The sequence below is a fragment of the Anser brachyrhynchus genome (assembly GCF_964034855.1).
Source record: "Anser brachyrhynchus genome assembly, chromosome: 1".
NCBI classification, from domain to species: domain Eukaryota; kingdom Metazoa; phylum Chordata; class Aves; order Anseriformes; family Anatidae; genus Anser; species Anser brachyrhynchus.
Window position 1 is genome coordinate 155,860,240 of NC_137694.1, and position 23,278 is coordinate 155,883,517.

The window sequence follows — 23,278 nt, forward strand, 5'->3', positions numbered from 1 at the left end:
TTTGAGATACTACGCTAAAGACAATTTCACATAGAAATAATACACTTCGTGTTGTTTTTTGATGTAACTTGGGAAGTTATTTTCAATCTTCTGATGTCTCTATTTCTTTTTGAAGTTAATTTAGCATTTAGTGAAGTATCGTAGTATTTTCTATTATAAAAGCCATTAATTTCCCCAAAAGATAAGTTGTATTACTTTTCACAATTGTCTTTATTTTCATTGGTTTGCACAACAGAATCCTGATTTTGGTCTTGAGTGGAAGTTTTAAGTTGAAGGAACATGAACAATAATCCTTTTTTTTTTCCTTTCCTCACAGTGAACCAGATGGCCAGGCTTCAGGTGGGAGTGATTCAGGAGAATGGATTTTTACAATAAGAGAAAAGGACCCCAAGAATCTAGAGAACGGAGCAGCCCAGCCTTTGGAGTTTCAAAGAAATAAGGTGCTCGAAGTGTTGATTGTATTGTAAAAGGACATAATTATTGCTATAATAATTTAGTGGGGTGATTTAGTATTTTTCACAAGTCTATTTTTTTATGACTCTGAAAGCATTTAAATTGTAAAACTTTTTGTAAATATCAGCATGTGTATGATTTGGTGAATGCTTGGTAGGATTTTTTTTTCTTCCTAATTTTGAGTTTGCAGATATTCGAGTGCTAGAGTCTTAAACTTCAATTCGGCCTCCATTCTCCGCAGTGCTTTGGAATAAAGCACCGTGTTGCAAGATGATTTACATATTCGTATATACATAGAAACACATTTTTCATGAAGCGTGGCATGTTGGAACTATTTTTTTCCCCACTGATTAGAAACAGAATGCAATGAAGATGCTTCTTTTCAGAAATTAAATTGTTCCAAATTTTGTTTGTTTGTTTTTTTTTCCTAAGGAAAAGGACATCCCAAAGAGGCCTCTATCCCAATGCCTGTCTACAGTTATATCGCCTTTATTTGCAGAGGTGAGTTATTGCTTTAAAGCTTAAGCAATTCTGTGATTTATATCTCTGAAAAAAAAAGGATGAAAGGGTTTCTACAAAGGTTTCTACAACCCATTTAGAACTTACTGTGTTAGTTTTACCTGTAGCGGTTGCTTTCATGTGGGTCAGTGAAGATCTTAGTTTAGCTTCCAACAGCGGTACTTAAACATTGTAGCAACATCACCCATACTAAAGCAATAGCATGCTTGCAAGCTAACAGCTGAAAACAATGAATATGAAAAATTGAAAGGTAAGTAAATATTTGGATTAGAGCATTCCTATTTATTTTTTATTTTGACACTGCTTTATCTCTTTACTATTTTATGTATCATTTTATCTGTTACAAAATTTAAGCTTTTCATTGTTCCAATATTTGGCTGCAGCCCAGCCCAGGAAGAATTTAACTTTTGAATTTCAGATTGAAAACTGTATTTTGTTTCCATTCTGAATTTTATATTGCTTTATATTTGTTTTTCCAAATACTAAGATAAATAAAAATAATATGAAGGGGAAGATATTTATTTATATGTGATTATTTACAAGTGTTGATAGAACTCTATCTTAAAAACAAGTAAAACAAACAAAAAACCCCCTGCCCTCTCGCCCTATCTTTGCTATGAAAGATTTTATTCAAATAATGCTTTCAACCATTGTAACCATTACAGAAATAAAGTTGTTCTAATGAAAATGTTGTCTTAATTTTGTTCTAATGAATGAAATCATGATTCAGAAGGTTATTATAGAGTTTTGCATGCTGCTCAGGAAGGATACTCCCTACTTTCCCATCTCCCAAATATTTTTCTCGTTGCTCTGCATCTCCTTTAGGTCTTCTTCCTTCCTCCCCCCTGTCAAGCACGATGTGGGTCTTACATCCACTATTTTCCCCAGTCCATCCTCCATTTTTATCCTTTCTCTATTTTCACTTTCTCTCCACCATGCCTTTTCTTACGTGTCTTCTGGAGATCTCTGGGTTCTTCCTTCCCATGGTATTGCTAACTAGTTGCTCTCTTTTTCTTTTCCCTTTCTTGCTTGCCATTCTTGTTTTCAAGGCCATTCTTTTTATTGCTGCTTGTTGTCACAGTAGTCCTTAAGACTGCCATCTGCTTCCAAGTCCTCAGTGTGTAGAAGCTACAGAAAAGTTCTTCCTCAAACACTTGTTCGTGCAGTGGGAGAAGTCTTAGTCTGGTGTCTGCTGTTGGTTCATGCTTCAGACTCCTCTTTCATGCAGCTTCTGGTGGATAGCCACAACTTTCCCAAACTGCTCCAGAATTTCACTGCAGGGTTTCCTTTTTCTTAAGGGCATGGCAACTCTCTGCTCTCTGGAAGAAGCAGCGTGCTATATATCAGGGTTCCATTTGTTTAGCGAAGACACAGCTGCACCTTCAGGAATTATTGCTAAATAAATTAATGAGTTACCACGGAACTCCCCCAAAAAGAACAAAACTAGGTATATAGAGCTTTTTGTCATCATGGTGTCTTCAAAGCTTTTGACATAGAAGACTGTAGATGTAAAAACCCTTTTCAGTTGAACTCTGGTACAACTTAATCAGGAGCTGTGACTGGAGAGGTTTGTTCAACTATTGGGCCCTGCCTCTGGTGCTAGTAGTAATCTGAAGCTTGGTGCACCTAAGCAAAGCTGTTATTTAAAAACAAAACAAAAAACCTCTGGGAATGAATAAAGTCATGCTTGTCAGTTATCTGTTACCTTCAGTGACCAGCTACCACCCTGATGTGGTTCCTTCCTCTGTATCAGAGCATGCTTGCTCTGAACTGTACGCTGTGACCCGTTCTGGGTTCCTTTTTGAGGCAGATCCGAAAGTATTCTTTGTTGTGATGTTCCTAACTATTTTCTACCTTGATCATCTTGTCCTCATGCTGTGATTTCCCAGTTTAGACTAAGTGGGGAAAAAAGGCATTTGTGTCTTCCCTTTACCTGTGCTTTGTATGCAAGATCTCTTTCTTGAGCATCCTGGATGCAATGAAGAGAGAACACAAGCAGCAGCCAAAGCAGAGTGCGGAAGCCTTGCTCCTGCTTCCATTGTATGCCAGTTGTCATACAGGTGGTGCCCTCATGATTCCCTGTGGTCCCAGCCACGTGCTTTAAAACCTCCAGATCTGTGTTGTTTTCAGAAGGGTGCCCTAACATCTTTCCTATAAGCCATCGCTAAACGTGGAACCAGTACGATGACTATTTCCTGTTTTCCCTTGCAAGATTGAGATTCCTCTTAAGTAAGAGCTTTTCCTCAGTGCTGATGGCACCTCCTGAGCTGTAGTTGCTGACAGCTGTTGAAAGTCTACTTCATAAAGTCCTGAAAGGCCACTTTAATGCTTGAGAAGATGTCTCTTCTCACTGGACACCTCTGAAGTACTTCACTGCTACTTTGCTCCCTCTGGAATGTCTTGTGTTAATACCAAACTCCACAAGGTGTCCTGACACGTTAAGTCTGCTTTCTGCTGATTAATGGGGGTCGTGCTTATTCCGTGTAACCAAACCCATGCTTGACCAGGGCCAAAAGTGTGTGCATGCACAAATTACATCCCAGAAAATGGTGCAAAGTTTCCATGTGTTGACGCTTTCTTCATTACTGGCATGCACATCCATGCATGCTCATGTGTATTTTTTTTTTTTTGCAGACCAGCTCCAGCATTCCCAGGGATCTCTTAAACCAATTGAATAATTTCTAGAGAAATAGTTCCATAGTTCCACTGTTCTTCAGTTCTGTATAAACAACTCTGATACCCTTTGGTCCAAAGCACTTATATGCAGTCAGCCTCCTTCTGGAGTATTTTTTCCACCATTTTTTTCCCCTCTAAGGAATAACGTTGATTTAAGAGGATGATGCAAAGCACCTCTTGACAACTGCTGGAGTGATGAAAGCGGAGAGATACTTGTAAATGCAGACATCCAACCTGCTGGAAAAAGCCCACTCCCTGAAAGACGACAATGCCTTCTTTCACCCTTAATGCTAGTAAAATGACGCCTTCTTCTAAGGAAGCCCAGACCCTGATAAGATTTTTGAAAGCTCTTTAGGGAGTTCCAGGAAATTATTTTACCATTCGTACTCTGCACCTTATACCAGCTCCTACATAAGCTGAGCACTGAGACCTTTCCTCTCAGACCCCCAGTTCCTGTCTGATTGTGGGATCTTTTGTTTCAGGGAGATGAGAGCACTCAGGATTTTCTGTTATACATGTTGACAGTGAAAACATTTTCTAACAGTGCTCACACAAATGTTCTCTCAGTGTTTAAGTATAACCTGTAGGTGTATAAGATGTATACAAAAGTGCATGTGTAAGCAACACATCTTGAAACCAAGCAGCTCCAGCCAAACAGTGCGTGTTCTGTGGGGTGGTGTCATGAATTTTGAATGAAAGGGATATATGAATGATTGAAATCTTGCGAGGATGAATGACACCCAAATAACTACTGCATAGATTAACTTCAGGAAGAAAAAGGTCTTCAGGATGTGATGGTGTATAATGAAAGTCAAGTCTTGACACTGTGAACACTAGCAGTCACTTTCTAGCAAGATTTTGCATTACATTGTTTATGGAAATATTATGAATATATTATTAATGTATCACTTCCTTTTTTTCTTTCAGTTGAAAGAGAAAAGTGAAGTATGTGGTGGTAACACAGATTCCATAGAAGAACTGAGAAAGGCGATTTATTTAGCTGAAGAGGCTTCTCCAGGCATTGCAGATAACATGGTGTCACACCTTGTGCAGAGGCTTCAGAGGTAATGAAATAATTCACTAAGGATTACAGAAAATGGCAGATCTTATTCTACAAGCATGTGACTAGTGCTAAATGGAAAGAGTGGATTTCTTTTTTTAACAAAGGAAAGTACAGTTCTGTGCTTACAGTTGTGTTTCCTTTGTATGTCAAAAACAAACAAAAAACAACCCAAACAACCCAACCATCTTTTGGTGATGGTTGACTTTTGGTCTTGCAATTACAGCTGAAAATGATCGTCTGGAGTCAGGCTTTCACTGGGCACTTCTAATTGTGGATGCCAGCAGTTATTATTTTTGTCTTAGGAGATACCTGCTATGCTTTTTTTTTTTTTTCCTTTTGTCATGGCTCTGCATCTTTGGACTTTTGCTGTTTTTCTCAGCCGTAGTACCTTATTGCAACAGTCAAAGCAGACGTTCCCTTTTCTTTGAAGGAGGGAAAGAAACATTCATAAGGAATGTCTGTTGATGGGTCATGCACGGGTGAAGTTTTTCTTACACTAGGGATGGTATTAAGCTAGTACATCAACATGCTTGCACTCCTTCTATAAAGAAATGAATGGCAGGATCCACCTTAAAAATGAATTTGAACTGTTCCACAGCCTGACAGGTATTTTTGGAGCTAGTCAGCTTCTGAAAAGACAGTTTCTTCTTATTTGAAAGCTACAAAACACATGCGCTGTTGCATCATTTAATCATTTATTGTATCCACTCGCAATGGGCAATATCCTCTCTCCATTTGATAGTAAATTATTGAAAAATGACTCTTCAACAACATGTTTCTATTGATATACTTATTCTTCCTATGATTGGTTAGACCTGTACTTCCCAAGTTTGGCTAAAAGGGTTTGTTGGGACCCTCAGAAGACCTGCCCAATGAATTGAGTGAGTCCATTTACCTTCCCCATTCAGTTCTGATCTTTGCTATTCCATAAAGTTGACTGGAAGTTTAATATGATTAAGATGCTTGTTTTTCTTTAGATGGTTTAAGATGCTAGTTAGACTATGAAATACAAGCTTTCTGCCCCAGTAATATTTTGGAATGATTAGGAATGAGTAGGAAAGCTGGAATCACTAAATTTTGCCCATAGCCTACAGAATTTTTACATCATATACTTCTTGATAACACACTTGAACACAAGTTGTTTCTGCTGTTTCCTTAAAGTGTGACAGTACTGGTGGATGTCATTTTGGAAGGAAAAAGGCTGGAACTTCAACAGCATGTAACAGGATAATAACTTTTAGTTGCTGCTGCTTGTTACATGATGCTGTTCTGAAAGTCACGACAATAATGATTTCTTTTCCTCTTCAGATACTCACTAGCTGGAGGAAGTACTTCATCCTACTGAAGTACTCTTTCTGACTTTTCTAAGACAACGGAGATCCAATGGTGTCTGCAGTGAAGAAGCGCGTCCTGAAGTCGTTCTACCCTCAGTCACCAGAATGTCCTTTGGCGGAAGGATGTTCCTAAACGTGCAAGAGTGAAAATGAAGTCTCTCAGATGGAGGCAGTCTTTTTCAGCTCCTTAAAGCTATAGTTTTTTTAATGACAATGCACATATTCCAGGGAGGTGTCTTTTTGTAAAATTTGCAATGTATATTTAGGTTTGTGATAGAGAAATTGAAGATATTGAGAAACCTCAGGTATCTTGCTTTAAGAATTCCACTGGGAGATGGAGTATGTTTGTTGGAATTGTGTACAGATATGTATATAATGTCTTTTTTTTAAATGAGAGCCTTTCAACGTGCATAAGGAATCACTGTGTACAAAATGGTAAAGTGCTTCTGTAGATACTGTTAGTGGGGTAAATATTTGACAGGCCATAACTGAGTATTGCCTTGCCTTTATTACATGTAAATCTTGAATTACGTGATAAGTGAATCTTGGATTGATTTTTTTTTTGTATGTGAAGGATTTGCCATTGAAAGATAGTTAATCCTGTACAATGGAACCTTCTATTCGTACCTCAGCAAAGACACAATTTTATTCTGTTTCTCCAGTACTTCTTCCTTTTTATCTATATTCAGAGTGTGACTTTCTGATTATGGTACTACTTCTGGTTGTTTTAAATTGAACACACCTTGTCTCTCAAAGCTTTAAATTTAAATTATTGTTTTTTCCTATAGAATGAGCTCTTTCATGTCTTCAGTTTTAAATTGTGCCAATGCAAATTCTGAACCATATGTATTGTTCAATTTTAGTAATAGATACTTGTGAAGCTTGTAGTGAAATTCAGATACAATCTCTTTTCCACCTAAACACATTCGAATGCTCACACAAATTTTTTTTGCATTTATTCTGAAATAACTCATTAAGATGTTGGCTCTAAGACAGTGGCAAATGTTTCTTCATTTCGCCTATTTTTGTCATTAAAATTAATGTCTTGCAGCGTAAAAGGAAAATTATCCATGTATTCAGTGTTTCGTCTTGCTGCCTAAATCTGTGCATCCTTTTACTGAAAGTGATAGAAATTAGACAGAAGGACTGCAAAACTGAGCCAAGGGTGTCATATGCTATGTCCTATTACTAACTGTAGGGGGAAAAAAAAAAAGAAATTTTTTGAATTCTAAAATTCCAAGTATTCCTGTGACAGCTCCTGGATAGCTGACTTAAGCTTTAAAATTTCCTTGGAAATAGTAACATTATTCACACAATTGATTAGGTTTTTTTTTTTTTTTTTATCCCTCCCCGATAATATTACTTCAAGGTTTACCTTGGCTTGTTTCACCAAGGCTGTGTGCAGGCGCTTATTCTTCTGGTACCTAAGAGACCATTTTTTTCATTTAATAGAAAAAAAATGATGATTTTAGGTTTTAGACAGTGAGGTACCTTATCTGTTTAAGTGTGTTTTTAAAAATAAAGATATGAGATTTTGAACAAAAGATTAAAATAAGCATAGGCATGTCTACCTACCTGGCTTTGTACAAGAAGACTCCGTCTCTCTGATCGTTCTGGAAGCTGGTGAGGTTGTCGTGCAGGACTTCACAGCACTATGCTAGCCATTATTATATGCATATTTGTAGCCTTAATTATTAAATAATTTAACAGTGATAAAGACGCTGTTATGCTAAAAGAGCTGTGAAACTCTGAGCAGGCTAAAAAAAATAGTTCAAAGAAATGGGTATTTCATACTTGTAGCCATATTCTTAGACACAACACATTTGCCAGTGTGGTTTTTTTGTTACGGTTAAGTGAATTTAAGATAAATTGAACAACGCATACATTTGAGCAATGTTTTGTAACTCCTCTTTGATCAGTATCGTTAAACATGTTTTCTGTGCTCTTAAACTTGAAGGCTAGGCTTACCCTCGAGGAAACGAAGTCAGCTCTGCTGCTGTGAGACGTGCAGCTGAATACCGTGCAGTGGGAAATTCACCTTTTGACATCTCTATGTCAGAACATTCAGCCGTTCGATAAATACGTGCCGTTATAGCATACGGAAAGAAATAGATGCGTTTGCATTCAAAATATAAATAGAAAAATGGAAGATGTCAACGTAAGCACTTGAAGTTAAAGTTAGCTACTAATTAAAGTTAGCTTACTTGGAGTTGCATAGACCTCAGAGATTCAGCAGAGATGTTAAATTTATGGTAGTAGCTGGAATCTCAAGAATTTCTCAATCAGGAAATTGTATGAAGTCCTAAGGTACGTTATTTTTGAGCAATCATTTAAAAAGTAATAAATAACATATATTTTTAAGTTACATTTTTTGTTGCATTCCAGGATTGTGTGTTGAGGAAATACTTCTCAGTTTGAGTAGATTGTGACAGAATTTGCTTGGTGGTTGTGTCCTTTGGTTTGGTAGCTTAAAATAAGTAAGACACACAGCAAGGCTGATTAGCCAAATCGCTAGGACATTGACAAAACGACAAGACCTTGTTTATGGTAGAGATGTGTATTTTTATATGTAATATATAGATTATTTAATTATAGACTATCTTAAAGTGAGATTCACTGACAAAAAGTGTGCTGTATCTTGAATGTAAAATTACAATCATTTGCTGTTGGGAAGTATTGATGCTTTAAACATAAGATCTGTATTGGTAACAGAAGAAGAGCTTCATTTGAAAGAAGCATGGCCTCAGTTTCTGAAAGAAAAATGAGGGTATTGATATTTTTGAGAGGTTGTCTCATGCTGAAAACATTTGTTATAAAGTTGCGCCGACTTTTTATTTTTTGCAGGTAATGCATCTTCACTCAGTCTTGAATATTCTAAGCAACAGGTCATCCCTATTTATGCAAACAGTTAAATCAGTAGAACTGCTTACTTGTCAGGGATTTCAAGATTAAGCATTAAATAAACTCACTTTCTGTTTAAAGAGAAAATAAAACCAGTCATTTGCACTGAAGGCTTGCTTTTTGTAACTATCAGATGTGTAATCTATTTTTTTAACTTAATTTTCCTTGCAGTTGCACTTTGTAGTTGATCACCGGTTTACTAAAGTACGACGACGTGATCAGTATAGTAGAGGATGCTTTCGGTAAAATGACAAAGCACTGCTTTCCTGAAGTGCCATGGTTTCCTTGCCGCTCCAAACGTTTTGCGTATGTCCGTGTGGGTAAGGCCGGCTCACCCAATGGCGCTGGGGTGGTTTAACTGGGGCGTTTGCTTTCTCTGTAGGCGAGGGGTAAGGTATGCACTTGGCTGCAAAGAAGCTGGCGTGTTCTGAGCTCACCTCCTAGCCTAGCCACCCTAACTCCTTCATCTGCCTGTGCTTTTAATGTACGTGTGAAACGTCTGGCTTAGCTCTTACTCCTTAACGTGGCGTTACGTATTTTTTTAAAGATAATGATACCAATTTGTAAAGGTTTCACGTTTTCCTTACTTTTAAGGAAACATTTTTGCCTTCAAAACTATCACCATTGGAAGATCATCAGAAGTGTTAATAAGCACAGGTATAATGCAAGGATCAGTACAATCACAATTATTTTTGTAAGTTGCTGGGGAGGAGCTTAAAGTATAGCACAAATCTGCAAGCTTGCTCTTTTTAACTATGTTTTGCAGATGTGCTAGTAATTGCACTGAGCATATGCAGTAGACAACTTGTATGTAATGGTTTTCTGCCTTCTTTCTAAGCATGATTACAGAGGACAATTAAAGTGTATATCTTGTTTTCTGTAACGTTGCTGCCTGTTTATAACCATGTACTTAAATTTTACTTTTGTCACTCGACACCAACATAATAAAGCTCCTTGTAAACTATATGACCTAGAAATAAAGAAGGAAACGTTTAATGAAATCTTGCCATCTGAGTGGTCAGTTAAGATGAGATTTCGGGGTCCCTTCCCCAAGGGGGATGCTCTTGTGGGTTTCTAGGTCAGTTATTGTCCGCATGTCAGTACCAGTAAGCAGGAAGTTTAGAAATCGGTGTTCAGTTTTCAGTTGTAATGATCTCAGAATTTGTACAAGAGAACTCTTGTTTCAGCTGGAACAACAATTTCTGAGCAAGACTTGAGAATAGTTGGGAGAATTCAGTAAGTTTAACTCTCACAGCTGGCCTACCCATGTGGGAAGTTTAGTTCTCTTCTTGATAAAGTTATTTTTTTTTTTAATACACACATACAAGTGATTGACAGTGTAATGTTTTGGTTTAATGTATGCAGTTTTCTATGACAGTTTGTCCTAGAGTAAGGCAACGTGCCAATTTACAAATGGCAATGATTTAAAACTTGCTTTTTATGTTTCATCCTAACAGCCCAGTGAAACTGATGAAGTGCTCACATCAAGTTGCATTACCTTAACCCCAAATAGTGCATCTTTAATTACCCATGTCATTGAATAACAATCTTTCTAACATTTGCGCTCCTATAATGCTATTCCATGACTATTTTCTGCTATTAAAAAAATGTGCGAGGGCCACACTGCCCTTTTTTTTTTTTTCTCCCCCTCTATCAATTCTTTCTTGCATCCCCTAGGGGTGGTGAAGCTCTAGCAACTGGAGTAGTGTATCTGCACATACCTCATTATGCTGGCTGTTTTCTTTTGATGGGGAAGACCACGTAATTAGTTTTGAATGAAAAGGAAAAATGGTCAAAATTGGGCTTTTCGAGTTCTGTTTGTTTCTCTGTTTTAGGTATAATTGTGGGATGTTGCCCCTAGTTGTTTCTAAAATGAGTGTTTCCTTGTGAGAGCTTCTTCCACTCAGAGACCGTTACTCTGATGTCTGCAACCCCAGTGCGTGTCTCTGCCTGCTAGCTTGTCTTTGTCTCTTTATTACATTTTGACTGATTTTAGCTCAATTTGAGAACATGGATTGCGGTCTTAACAGTAATTAAGTAATTAATTAAAATTTTGTGAAAATAAGTAGTCTGAGTATATCAGTATGACTCGTAGCTTAATGAAAGAAACCATGGAGATGCTTAGCCCTGTGGGGAAAAAAATTCACAGGAGTCCAGGCTTTGTTGATCCCACTGAGTGTGACAGTGAAGTTTTTGTTTCATTTTTGTGCATTCGTTATTTGAAGCCAGGAATTGATTATTCAAGGCAGGTAATAACAAGTAACAAGCAGAGTAAGTCTCTTGGAGTGATCAGTTTGAGTTTTTTTCCACCGCTGCCCTGAGAGGACGGCGTGGTTGGTCGGAGATTCTGACCTAGCACGCGGCGACGTACGAAGCTGGGAACCCGTCGTGTCTCCAAGCCTCGCTGAGTCAATGGCAGCAGTACTAGGACGTCGGTCAGGGCTAACAGTAAGTGGTCGGCTGTCACAGCTTTCTAGTAAGCCATGGATTTGTTCACACACATGAGATAAGACTGGCCAGACCGTTGCTTTTATTCTCTTACCATTATTTCAGTTTTGGGGTAACCTTAGGAATAAAGAACTGGAAAAATGCTGACAAATGTACTCCTATTTAAATAACAAAAGTTTGACTGGCTCCATTAAAAAAAAAAAAAAAGGCATCATCATGCCGTTAAAGGAAAAAAATCTTTTTGCCTTGGATGTTACAGAAAGAATATTTTCCAGTCTTTCTTTGCATGAAAATGAATCGTAACTCGAAAAGCTGTTATCTGATTTCCTTCTTTTGAGAGCTCAGCAAAAACTGGCATTGATGATGAGTGTATCCCACAAGCCCCAGTGATCTAAAATAAAATTCAATTTTAGCTGAACTAAGGGCATGACCCTCCCTATAATTGCCATTTTTTAAAAAAGGGTGTTATCACTGTTACAGATAACAATTGTAAAGGACAGATGAAGGGACCCAGCAGTCATTTGTATTTGAAATTCTAGTGGTGTAGACCATAGGCTTTTGCAATAGATGAAATATGTTCGTATCCTCTATTTTTTCCTCCAGTTCATTCCAGAAAAGAAACTCTTTTTATATGTTAAAAAAAAAAAAAGTAATGTATATTCAGTAGCCAGCAGTTGTCCTATTTATTTTGCCTCCCTTAAAAAAGAAAACAAAAACCACCAGAGGTGCTTAGCATGGCTTGTTATAAAGGATGTGAGCTAGAGGGAGGAGAGTTTAGCTAGGAATTACATCAATATTTATAGAGGTGCATAATAATCTTACAGCTGTAGAGCTGGGGGATTAAAGGTCCTGAATGGTGGCTTGGGTTTCTTTTCTGTTCTAATGCTGAAGTAGAGCTGGTGAGGGTTTGCATGTATTATTTTACATCTCAGTAAATTTTTATTCTGGCAGTTGTGCAGCTCCTTACTGCACTCAAGACGAACATCACACGCCGTTTCTTCATCAGCTTCATCTTCCCAAGCCTGTGGCTGTTAATCTCTGCTGAGTTATTTCCTCTTTTCATCACCGTAAAGCTCAGTGCTCCCAGTCCTGGTCAGGCTCGAAGCGTTACAGTTCACGTACGTCATCGGGCCACTTGCATTGGCCCTATGAAGAAGGGTGACCACAGGCTCGGTGTGGATAAGCTAGTGAGACCTGCTGCTGGGAGAAAGTTCTTCAGATTTTTTTCTACCTACTTTCTAGGTTTGTCTTTCATCATGTCAAATGGAAAGAGGAGGTGCTGTAGAGGAATGTGCTTATTTTAGCCACATCGACATTAAAACAAAACACTATAGACTAGTTCAGTTGGAAGGGACCTTCACAGATCGTCTGGCCCAACTGCCTGACCAAAAGCTAAAGCTTTCTAAGGGGAAATACCTAAGGAAAAGAGCAACTCCAACCAGTTACCTGCCCAGTGGTTTGTAGATTTATACACAGCTGAAGCAAATACGCTGAAATGTTTATTTTCCTTTGCCAGGGTGGCTCAGGTTTGGCCAGGGGGACTTCTACTTGTCATAAATAATTAGGAATCCAGCCTATTCCTTAAGATTTTACGCATGCACGTTAAAATACATGCATGGATGTATGGGTGCATGTGTGTGTACTGTATAAAACACAGTCCTAAGTAACTTTTTGAGACCAGCAATATTCTGCTACTCACCAGGAGCTCTAATTTCACTGAGGTTTTCTTTGGGGTGGGGCGGGGGAATAGAAAGAAGGCTTTATTTACTGTCTTCAAACAGCAGTATGTGTGATAGTAGTGTGAGGTATTTTATTCCCTTTTGTTGTGAGCAAAGCTGTAAGCCACTTTATACATCGCAGACAGGTAAGCATTTAACAGAGTGAATAGTGAGAAGAAGACAAGTTGGGGGCAGAATTGTCCCAGCTTCATTTCTCATAGTTATATTCTGTTTTATATATATATATATTCAGCTATATTCTGGCCCCTCTGTGTAGCACTGCTTGCTCAAAGGCCCTTAGTGGGGAGAGGTGTTTCCAGCACGTTGAACGTCTGTGAATCCAAGTTTATACCAGCCTCACGATGAAGCGTTTCTTAAAGCATAAGGAAAAGCATCTACTCACAGCAGACTTTGTGATGATGCCCTTCTGAGTGGGCTGACGGCTATCAAAAAATGGTGTTGGATGCCATTACAGCCAGGTGCACAAAATGGGCATTTCTGCTGCGGATTGGGCCCGTCCCTCTGTATACCGAGCACCAGGAGGGACAGAGCAGCTGACAATCCAACAGCAAAACCAAGCATCACACTAGGATGTGCAGCAGGCATGGCGAAGGCTTGGGGGTTCAGTAGCACGCCCAGCTTACGCTGCTTTAGTCCCTGCTAGTTACCAAAACACTCCACAAATTAATTACAAATAGCTGTGGTTCTTGTAGGATACAGGTGTTTTTGGTTTTGTTTTTCAAGTCTGTAAAACAAACAGCAGAATGTCACCACAGCCTTTAATTTCTTCTTGTACATACCATTCACAGTACATTAACAGCCCAAATAATATTGCACTGGATTATTTTTAAACTTTTTTTTTTTCATCTTGCAAGTAGTACTCACTTTTCAAAGCCAACAGATGAACAATTTGGTCAACTTGCACCAAGAAAAATGGTTAGATAGGAATCCTATAGTTTATTTATACCACATGGAGCAGTAACCCCAAAGGGAACTGAGAGTGAGCTGTAAACTGTTTCCTTGTTAAACATAGAAAATTAGTAATTCCTTGTTGATTAAATGTAGAAAGACTGGAGGAAAAAAAACATGAAATCTGAAAGTTACCTCATTCCTGTTAGACTGCTTACTGTATATATATAATTATAGTCTATGCTGTGAAAGTCCACCTACATTTAAAAATTCAGCAGTCTACAGATTAACATGGTAAAAAAAAATAATATATTTTTATGTAAAGAAAAGAAATAGTGTTTGCCTCACAGGAGAAAGTTTTCAGATTGTGAAGTCGTTTTTTTTTAGGTGCAATCTCTGAGGCAATAAAATGTCTTTTGGCATTTGGCACTCTAATAAGGACAATATTTTAATACTGGCACAAGCTAAAAACAGCACAGAATGACAAAATACAAGACATGAAACGAACCGCAGCCACTGGGATGATGGTAAGCTATTTTCAACATACGGAAAACACAGGTTTGCTGAGGAACCGTGAGTTTCTGCAAAACCATACTTTTTGTTTTTTCTTTTAACAAACGTAAGTTTTACTAAACTTGGAGGGAGAAATGATTCAAACGTCCTCTAGAAAATCAGCAGCTGCTGGACAGTCGACACGGCGGTTTGTTTAGCTGTCAATAGGCATGAGGCTCTTTGTGACTCAGAGCTCGAGTGCGTGAGGCAGAGCTGGTGGCACTTCGGATCACTTCCATCCATCTGTGAGGGGGCACGAGGAGACAAAAGCAAAATAATGGTAAATTCCTAAGGAAAGATTTCTTGAAAGATTTTTCTCTGCGTAGTCATTGCCTGTGCCGTTAGTTGTACAAAAACTTTATTTTCAGTGTCTATGGAAAACATCGTCGTGCTTACTACTTTGCTCCCTACCCAAAGTCAAGAGGCTACAGATCCATTTGACTGCCAAATGCATATCTGAAAGGAGGTTTAGAGAGGATGAATGGGGGAGAGGGGCCCCAAAATACACTAACTTAATAGTTTCACTTGTTCTGCAAGTACCAAATCTCTCTCTCTTCCCCCCCTCCTCCCCGATCATCCAAGTGATGAGCAGTTGAAAACAGCCGCTCGATTCTGATGCGAAAAAACGTGCTTTAGCTGCAGTTACTGCTTCTTCCAGAACTGAGAAAGGGCTTTTGTGTTTTTTCTAATTCTACTAATTTATTTAATTACCTCTTCCCCACAATTTGCCTTATTTAAAGTTTTAGACTGACATGGCTAAAACTTAATTATAGGTTTCTTGACTATGAGAGGACATTAAGATCTTTGTTATGTTAATGCTTCATACAAAAGAGCTAAATTAATTCCCAGTGTGAGTAAGCTCAAACCATAATTTTGGAAGAGTAGTGCTTGTTTCCCAGCTCTCCATCTAACTAGAATTCAGTGGAATGTGTAAAAATTATACGCTGAAGTGGCAGAACACAGTAAGAAGAGCAGCTTCTGGGAAAAAGTTGGATTTTATTTCAGGTGTGGATTTTACAGCCAGTTGCACTAGAGAAAGTGAAGTCATTCTGCACACTACTAAAAAGTCCTCTGACCTGTTTACGTGCTTCCTGATGTCTGATACACAGAGAGCTATGTACAGACAGCCTGATTAATTTTGAATGTGCAATTCCTGCACCTATTTCAAGTTTTGCAATGATTATTGCTGTAGCTACTATGTGTTATCAAAAACAACTAACTTGGTTCTAGCATTACCAGGTTTAAAATTTCTCTTAAGAATTGGAAGGTTACTTTCTCTTACTGTGCTGAACTACATGCCTGTATTGCTAAATCAGTTTAGTGAACTTGGCACTTAGTAACCTTGTTTGAAAAAAACAAACTGGAATTTTACAAAATTCTGTCTCACAAAAGACTGACTTACCTTTCAAATGTGTATTCACTTTCAGCCCTGAAGTAGTACACATGGGATTTGAAATGCAGCTTGAACACATAATCTTTGTGAATGTTTTCAGATTCGGAAGGAATGGTGAGTGAATATCCCAATAAAGGAAGGCTGGCTAAAGGATGATTGTCCTGAAAATAAATGATGAAAAATGCAGAGAGATCAAATGTTAACAGGCAGGGAGAGCACATAAGTGAAATGGAAAATAAATATAAAATCATTTCAAGGCAGTTGTGTTTCTGAATTCACATGGAAAAAGTACCAGAGTTATACAACGGCAACAATCTGAATTGTTTGGTAATTTCAGTTTGCCCATCCTTAGGGTTCCTTATCATACAAATCTTCTGCAAGCTAATCCTACCAGTATTTCCTGGTAAGAAAGTTGTCTCAAGTCTTAGGCTTTCACTACTTTCAAGATGACAAGCTTAAAGCACCATCATTTGGCACCTGCGGAGCACCACACGTGTTCATCCCAGGCTTGCAAACACCCACTCCTTTAGAAATGTACTCGCCAACCTGCAGCATTCTCTGTTTAAGTGCTTTTGCTGAGTATGGCATGTATGAACACATCATTTCTCTATCCTGCTTATGTGTAAAATATCCTACTCTTTTTTCTTTTCTTTTTTTTTTTTATAGTGCATAAAATCTATCATTGAGGATTTCTATAATAACAAAAGTGTAAGCTAATTGTTGGAAGTGTCAGGAAACAAGTGCTCACGCACAAGCTCGTGCAGTACGTTACCTGGTGTGATTTATAGAAGAACATACAGAAGTTGGTGAATACCACCCAGAGCTTCTGCCACCCGTTGCTGTTTTTGAATTTTCTTAGGAGATTTCCGGACAGCTGATTCTGAAACAGATCAAAAGTAGGCAAATAAAACAGTGAAGTGCACATTGCAGAGGTGTACAAGCAGGTGGAAAGTAGCCAAGCCCCACATAAAGGATGTTTGCATTTCTGCTTAGCTTATTTAATTCCCTCAGTTTGGCTGTAAGCTCAGAACTAGAAATACCTGTCGTTCTTTAAGTGAGGTTTGTCTGCAGTTTAATTACTGTAAGGAAAATCAGCTGCTTTTACCTCATCCTATGTGACCTTGTTGTATGTGAAAGTGGTTTGGTCAAATGGATGTATTTTTCTTCCACATTTTTCTACTATTAAACAGCAGTTAACTTAGTTAATGTTTTTGTTTGTAGCTGGGTACTTCCAGAAACTTCAAACTACTACACTTACACATTTTTTTTTTAATTAAGGTGGCTTTCAGTAAAATATTACCAAGCATCAGTCAGTCTTGTTATCCTAGTCTTTGTTTTTTTTTTTTTTTCAAATGATACTTAAATAGAGCAATGAAAACAGAAAGTCTGACATGAATTTGTGATGTAAAGGAAAATTATGACATACTTTGGAATTGCAGATAGAGATTGAGCTCTCAGTACCCAGTGAGTTAACACGGTAACTTTCCAAAGATTTCAAAAGCAAGGACTATCAACCTTGTTCTTAGCTGGAATTTGTATATTTTACAATAAGGAGGAGGAATACAAAGCACAAGTATTTAGCGGCTGGCTGATGAAACTACTCTTTGCACTCATCTACTGTAAATTCCAGCATCATTGTACCTTGCAAATGATGCGGAGCTCTCAGTGAATTATTACTTCTCCTTCCTTGTTGAATATTAGGGCTAGCACATCATTCTCATTACGTAATGCAGAAGCTAATAATTTAGTTTGTAACGCTTAATATTCAAAGCCTGGTGGTCTTGATTTATCTACTACAAACTAAATATTCTTGCAAATACTCTCTTTTCACCAGTCTTGGCTGTGCATTAAAGCCTTTGCTTTAGACAATCCCGTGCTCTGCTATGAGGACTGCTGACGCCGTGACCTAAGTTACAGGCATACTCCTTAATTTTCTGTTACCTCATTACTCTGGAGGATATCATAAAAGGACAGGCTTTGCATTCGGTACCAGCAGACATATGAAATGGAAACAGGCCGCTGATCACTGATCAGTCCAGCAGGTAGGGAAGTACAGTCACTGACAGAGAGAGGATCTTCTACCACAAGAAAGACAGAGAGGAGGGAGAGACACAAAGAAAATAAACGATAATGCTGAAGTGAAAGGCACCAACAGAATGACGTGAGCGTGAGTGTGACCTGCCACACACGAAGCAGCAGTGGAGCTGAAGATGTTGTCACGGAATAACTCATGTCTCCAGGGTGTGTGTTTGGGCTTCACCACCATGTTTGCATACATTTGAGTCACGGGGAGGAACAAAAGTAAAGAACAATGAACCCTGATCTCAGGTAAAAAAGATTTGCCTAACTAAACGTTTTACTCGTTAGAATAAATCACCAGTTTAAATTTACTTTATATCAATTTATAATAAGCCCTATGCGTTAGGGGAAAATATGAGAGCTGGTTCCACGCTGAGCTATTCCTCCTTTGCAGGATATAAAGGCATAGAGAGCAGAAAAATGCACCTGCATGGGAGCAAAATGAGGCTCTGCACTTAGCATTTTTTAATAGTTTTCTGAATTTTGACGATTTTCTTTGTCAAATTCCAATTTCTTCTGCTTAAAAATAGAGGCAAACTCTGAACACCATCTGTCCTGGCATATCCCTGAGTTCTGAGTCAGGGCATCTTCTCCAGCACAACAGAGAGCTGGTATCTTAGGGCTGCCTCGTGAGTGGAAGTTGATAGAGCTTTGAGATTCCTTTTACCACTTTCACTGAGCCTAAACCTCCACGTGATGAGGACTGCGATAAAGCATTCAGAGCTCCCTGCGGCGTCTCTCTGGTGAAGGAGGAACACCGAAGCAGACTTGCCACCTCACTTGGAACAAACACTGAACTAGGAGTCTTTCATTTTAATCTTTGAAAAGCCAATGTCTAGCTCTTGTCCGTTAAGCACAGAGTTAAGGAGCGTGTTTCAGATTGGCTTAGCTGTGATCAGGGGAAAAAAAGGATTTTTATTTTGAGGTGGAAAATGCAAATAAAGAAAAAGCAGATGGGACTGAGCAATGAGACAAGGTTCCAGAAAAGATGGCTAGGTAAAGAAAGTAAGTTAGTAATACACATAATCAAAACTGTCTGCAGCAGCTAAAGACAATATCCTTTCAGCTCGAGCAATGACTTAATGCCTCTGTCAATGAAAGCATTAAGACAGTTTGACCTGCTTTAATTTTTCAAGAGCATCAGCACTTTTTGGACGGTTATTTCTATAAGAATTACTGCTCTAACTGATTTCGAAAAGATGCACTGAGGGATTGAAAAGTGTGTGCCTTGACTGAGGGCTTGTGCCATCGTTTGAGGGTACGGGAGTCAGTTTCACAGGTGTGCCTGGAACATCCCCGAGAGGAAAGAGCGGAATAGCGCACTTATTGAGGAGGAGCAAAAAGGAAATTGTCATTCAAGAGCACATCTGGAGCTGCAGTTCAGATTGTTCTGAGGCAGATACCTCCACAGCAATACTAAAGTCGATCATTGAAACACTGGTATTTCTGTGCCAGCAGACGTGCACCGTAGTGTTGCCACGGTGTGGTGACTGACGTTCGAGTGAGGTGCGGGATGCACTGAGATCGTCCTCAGATTCCTGGTCTACAGTAGTTTCATCAGGAGACTCTATGAAATGCAGGGAAAAAGCATCTTTCTTCCTCTATGCAACAACATATATAACTGGAAAAATTAAACAAGTAAGTCTGTTCACAATCTTGTGAACTAGTTTCAAAACACACTTTTAGAGACAACTTTGTGCAGATGTTAAGTAGATTATTTTAACGTGTTTCTGCAAGTGTTAGAATCAAAGACCACTATGCTTCATCGGAGCTTTTAATACCTTCCAAGGACAGGCACTGCCCAAGTCTTGTACAATACTTCCTGAAATCATTATGCTTAAGTCACATCTCTATTCAGTGAAACTTTCTGCTAACATCAACAAAAACATTACAATGGTACATACATAAATATATATATATAAATATATATAAATCACTTCAAATGTATCAATTTGACTTGTGGCCAGCATGTATCACCACTCTGCATAGAAGCAATCACCAACTATACTGACTAAAATTAACAAAACCTCCTCTCTAGCATTTACTTACTATTGTCAGGTGGGCTACTAGCCAGCAATTCTGGTGCAGGGCCACTGCTTTTCTCCGCCAGGTCTATTGCCATCTGAATGTCCTCAGTCCATTTGTCCATTTCAGAACGGGTACTAACAAGGAAAACTCAGGTTTAAATCGCTTTCGTACAGGCTGAAAACAAACTCTAAGAAAGTTGAACTTCATTTTAATTTAAAGAAACAAATACAGACATGAGATGCTAGCTTTTTCCTAATAATTCAGTTTTGGTTCTCACTTGCACAATTGCAACTCTGTTTTGTCCCATTCACTTATCTGGGGGTTTGTGCGTGCAAATGACTTTCACAAAAGAATATGCCTTTGAAATTGTTTTAGGAGCAAATCCAAACAAAATGACATCTGTTTGCTTACCTACGTGTCCCACTGTGAAAGTCACAAAGAAACATACTTTACAGTTCATCATTAACTGTGTATGTTGTCTCCATCGAATTACCTTGCTGCAACTATGATGGACTGCTGTTGACCTCGAAGTGTTAGGCAATGAGGAACCCCCCATTCCTCTTCACTTTCTTCTATCTAAGAGAAAAGTCAACATGCAGTCAGACTATAGGAAGTAATCATATTTCTTAAGTTGAAACAGTGAACTGAACAAGCTTTTACCATTAGGGAAAAGAAACGTGAGATGGTCACAAACAACTTTTTGAGCTAGAAAAAAGTGGTGGCCTGAAAGGTGAAAAAATCTTAAGTTCTGCAATAACCTTTTAAGCCAAAAGCATGGCTTTCTGTCAAAGAAAGGAAGGCAATGGTATTTTTATATGGGAGTGCTTTGGACACTCAGCATAGCACAATACTGCTGTGAACCAGTCATGCCAAATGGACATCAATAATTGAGTAGATTCCTAGAAACGTTAGATAAAACTTGAAGCCTCACCACTGCTGAGAGAAATTCAGTTACTGTGGTAGTGATCATCTAATTCAATATCAGGAAAACAGTATAAAATAGATATGAGAACATGAGAAGTTCCAATGAAAATAATGGCGAAAATGGAAGTTTTGAAACCACCAAGAACATTTGCTAAATCATATAAGAAGAAGAACTATTACTAGCTATTGGGCCTGAATCGTCTATTTTCCAGAAGAATTGCAAAAGGGCGCAGAGTGACATATTGCTGCCTGCAGTTTCCCACTACCTTGGCTTTAAGATAAATGGATAGAAACACTAGGAAACATTTTTTCATAGGATTGAAATTGCCACTACTGATTACTTGCCTCATACACTGTTTCTATTAGTAATTGGTTATGAATCACTTGTAAGAATCATGGTTAAATTTATGGTCTGAAAAAACAGAGGAAAAAAAACCCACAACTACAACTTCTCTGAATCAGAGAACAACCCTTTGCTACTGCTCTCACTCCAGCAGAAACTGAGCAAGCAATAAAGATGGGACCTTAAATAACCATTTAAGCATGAATCCAAGCTCTTATTATACTTACTGTCATGCCATACAGTGGCAGATGCCCATGGACTTTAAACTGATTTGATGCTGTCAGGCCTCTACTTGTGTACAACAAAATATCATTAAACTAAAAAGCAAGAATAAGCATTATTAGAATTACGTTGGCACACGGAGAAAAATATCGGAATAGTAAATACAAGAAAACTATCCAGTACTGACAGTCCTAATGCAAGAATCCAAAATACTGGCTTCTACAATATCCCTTGTATTATCCCTAATACCTAGTACTATCATCTTTTACTATCCCTGCCTTCCTTCCCATCTAGTCTCAGGCACGTTCCTACAGTTTTCCATTTGATACCTTCTAATATTCCCTTAATGATCTCTGGGTCAAAATTAACAAGCCACAGCAGTGAAACCACGTAGGACATTTCATAGTCTGGGGCAGTGTGAAGCACTGTATGAAACCCTGTTTCATCAATACTTTATTCTGATTTGCATGGAAAGAAAGCATGCCCCAAGACAGGTGTGTCCACCTCTGCTCTTCAGGTGGTTATCTATTACTCCACATATTTGGAAGGAAGCTGTGAGACCTGTTTAATGTAGGTGACTTTAGGTTAGAAAAGTCAAGGTGGAGTGACTGACTGTATCTTGATGTGTAGAACTTCCTGCATGTAACAGCACTTGATAACATGTCAAATGACCACCTGCATTTGGTTGCATGCTGTAAAAAGAACCGTCTATTTTCCCTGGCCATGGGTCAAAAGATGTTCTTCTCAAACATGACTGTTGCATCAAGAGAATCTTACTCTGTGGAGGGAAACAACTCTCACCACAGAGTTCTGCAACTGAAGAGCAATAATTCATGGAGTGATGTGGATTGGCCACTAGAGGGGGATTTGATTTTGCTAATAATTACGAATGTATTTGGAGTCACAGAATACTGATTCAGGCTTTTATCTCCAAGAAAGATTCTGGTCCTTGAGGCAGATGACAGACTTCTCCGAGAGTGCGAGCAACTGCCAAAACTGAGATTGATTTAAGAGTCTAGTCTCAATCTTCAGCGTTTTATACAAGTATAATATCAAGGCATCATCTGGTAATGGGAATGGTGGTATGCAAGGAAATATGCACCATATCCATTAGGCTTCCTCTTTAGCACCTTTAAAGCCAGAGCATAATCTTACCAAGGTAAAACTTGGTTACATGTTAGGCTCATTTGGGAGAGTAAATGCTAAGCACCCCATAAAATCTAGCACGCTTGCAAGCTGTTCTATACATCTTCACCTTTTGCACACAAGGAGCCAAGGAAGAGTGTTTCTGTCATGCTGCATTGGCTCTTTAATGTTCTGCCCCACACTACCAGACTGTAAAATCTGTGCACTCTGCTGGGCATCCCAGTCCCCCGGCATCAATGGCTGAGCTGCAGCAGGACTGGGGTCCAGGGAGCAAGTCAGCTTTCCAGGAAGAGAGGAGAAACCATCTGGTCAGCTCTTGTGGATTCCAGACTGAATGAGATTGCTGTAACCTGAAAATGCTGCGAGTGATGGTGGGAGGAGATAATTTTTCCCAGTGAAAGAGCTTCCAAATGTATCTCCAGGTAAAGGCAGACCCATCAACATGCTAGGCATACCTGGGCTGAAACTGGATGGTTTGTGGAGAAACTTGTTTCTGTAATGTGTTCTGAGAGCATTATGTGGATTATCTTTTATATCACTCAGAGTTATTCTTTATCTTCTTTTCTGGAC

At 38.7% G+C, this 23,278-nt stretch overlaps 2 protein-coding genes across 16 annotated transcripts in view; one reads left to right on the forward strand and one right to left on the reverse strand.

Annotated features, from left to right (window-relative positions):
• Positions 1–9,947, forward strand: part of STK24 (serine/threonine kinase 24) — a 54,755-nt gene extending 44,808 nt beyond the window's left edge. For 3 of the 4 annotated variants that reach the window (XM_080575933.1, XM_080575931.1, XM_080575932.1), the window contains 4 exons: positions 317–440; positions 886–954; positions 4,576–4,712; positions 6,020–9,947. In XM_080575933.1, the coding sequence (XP_080432059.1) occupies positions 317–440; positions 886–954; positions 4,576–4,712; positions 6,020–6,056 (367 nt within the window). In that variant the 3' untranslated portion in view covers positions 6,057–9,947. The remainder of the gene's footprint in view (positions 1–316; positions 441–885; positions 955–4,575; positions 4,713–6,019) is intronic. The other variant, XR_013944878.1, reaches the window with a different exon arrangement.
• Positions 6,697–23,278, reverse strand: part of FARP1 (FERM, ARH/RhoGEF and pleckstrin domain protein 1) — a 215,822-nt gene continuing 199,240 nt past the window's right edge. For all 12 annotated transcript variants that reach the window (XM_080575909.1, XM_080575919.1, XM_080575916.1 and 9 more), the window contains 7 exons: positions 21,568–21,657; positions 20,567–20,649; positions 20,095–20,207; positions 19,449–19,612; positions 16,739–16,846; positions 15,976–16,127; positions 6,697–14,816 (listed from right to left, as the gene is read on the reverse strand). In XM_080575909.1, coding sequence (XP_080432035.1) covers positions 14,735–14,816; positions 15,976–16,127; positions 16,739–16,846; positions 19,449–19,612; positions 20,095–20,207; positions 20,567–20,649; positions 21,568–21,657 — 792 coding nt within the window. In that variant the 3' untranslated portion in view covers positions 6,697–14,734. The remainder of the gene's footprint in view (positions 14,817–15,975; positions 16,128–16,738; positions 16,847–19,448; positions 19,613–20,094; positions 20,208–20,566; positions 20,650–21,567; positions 21,658–23,278) is intronic.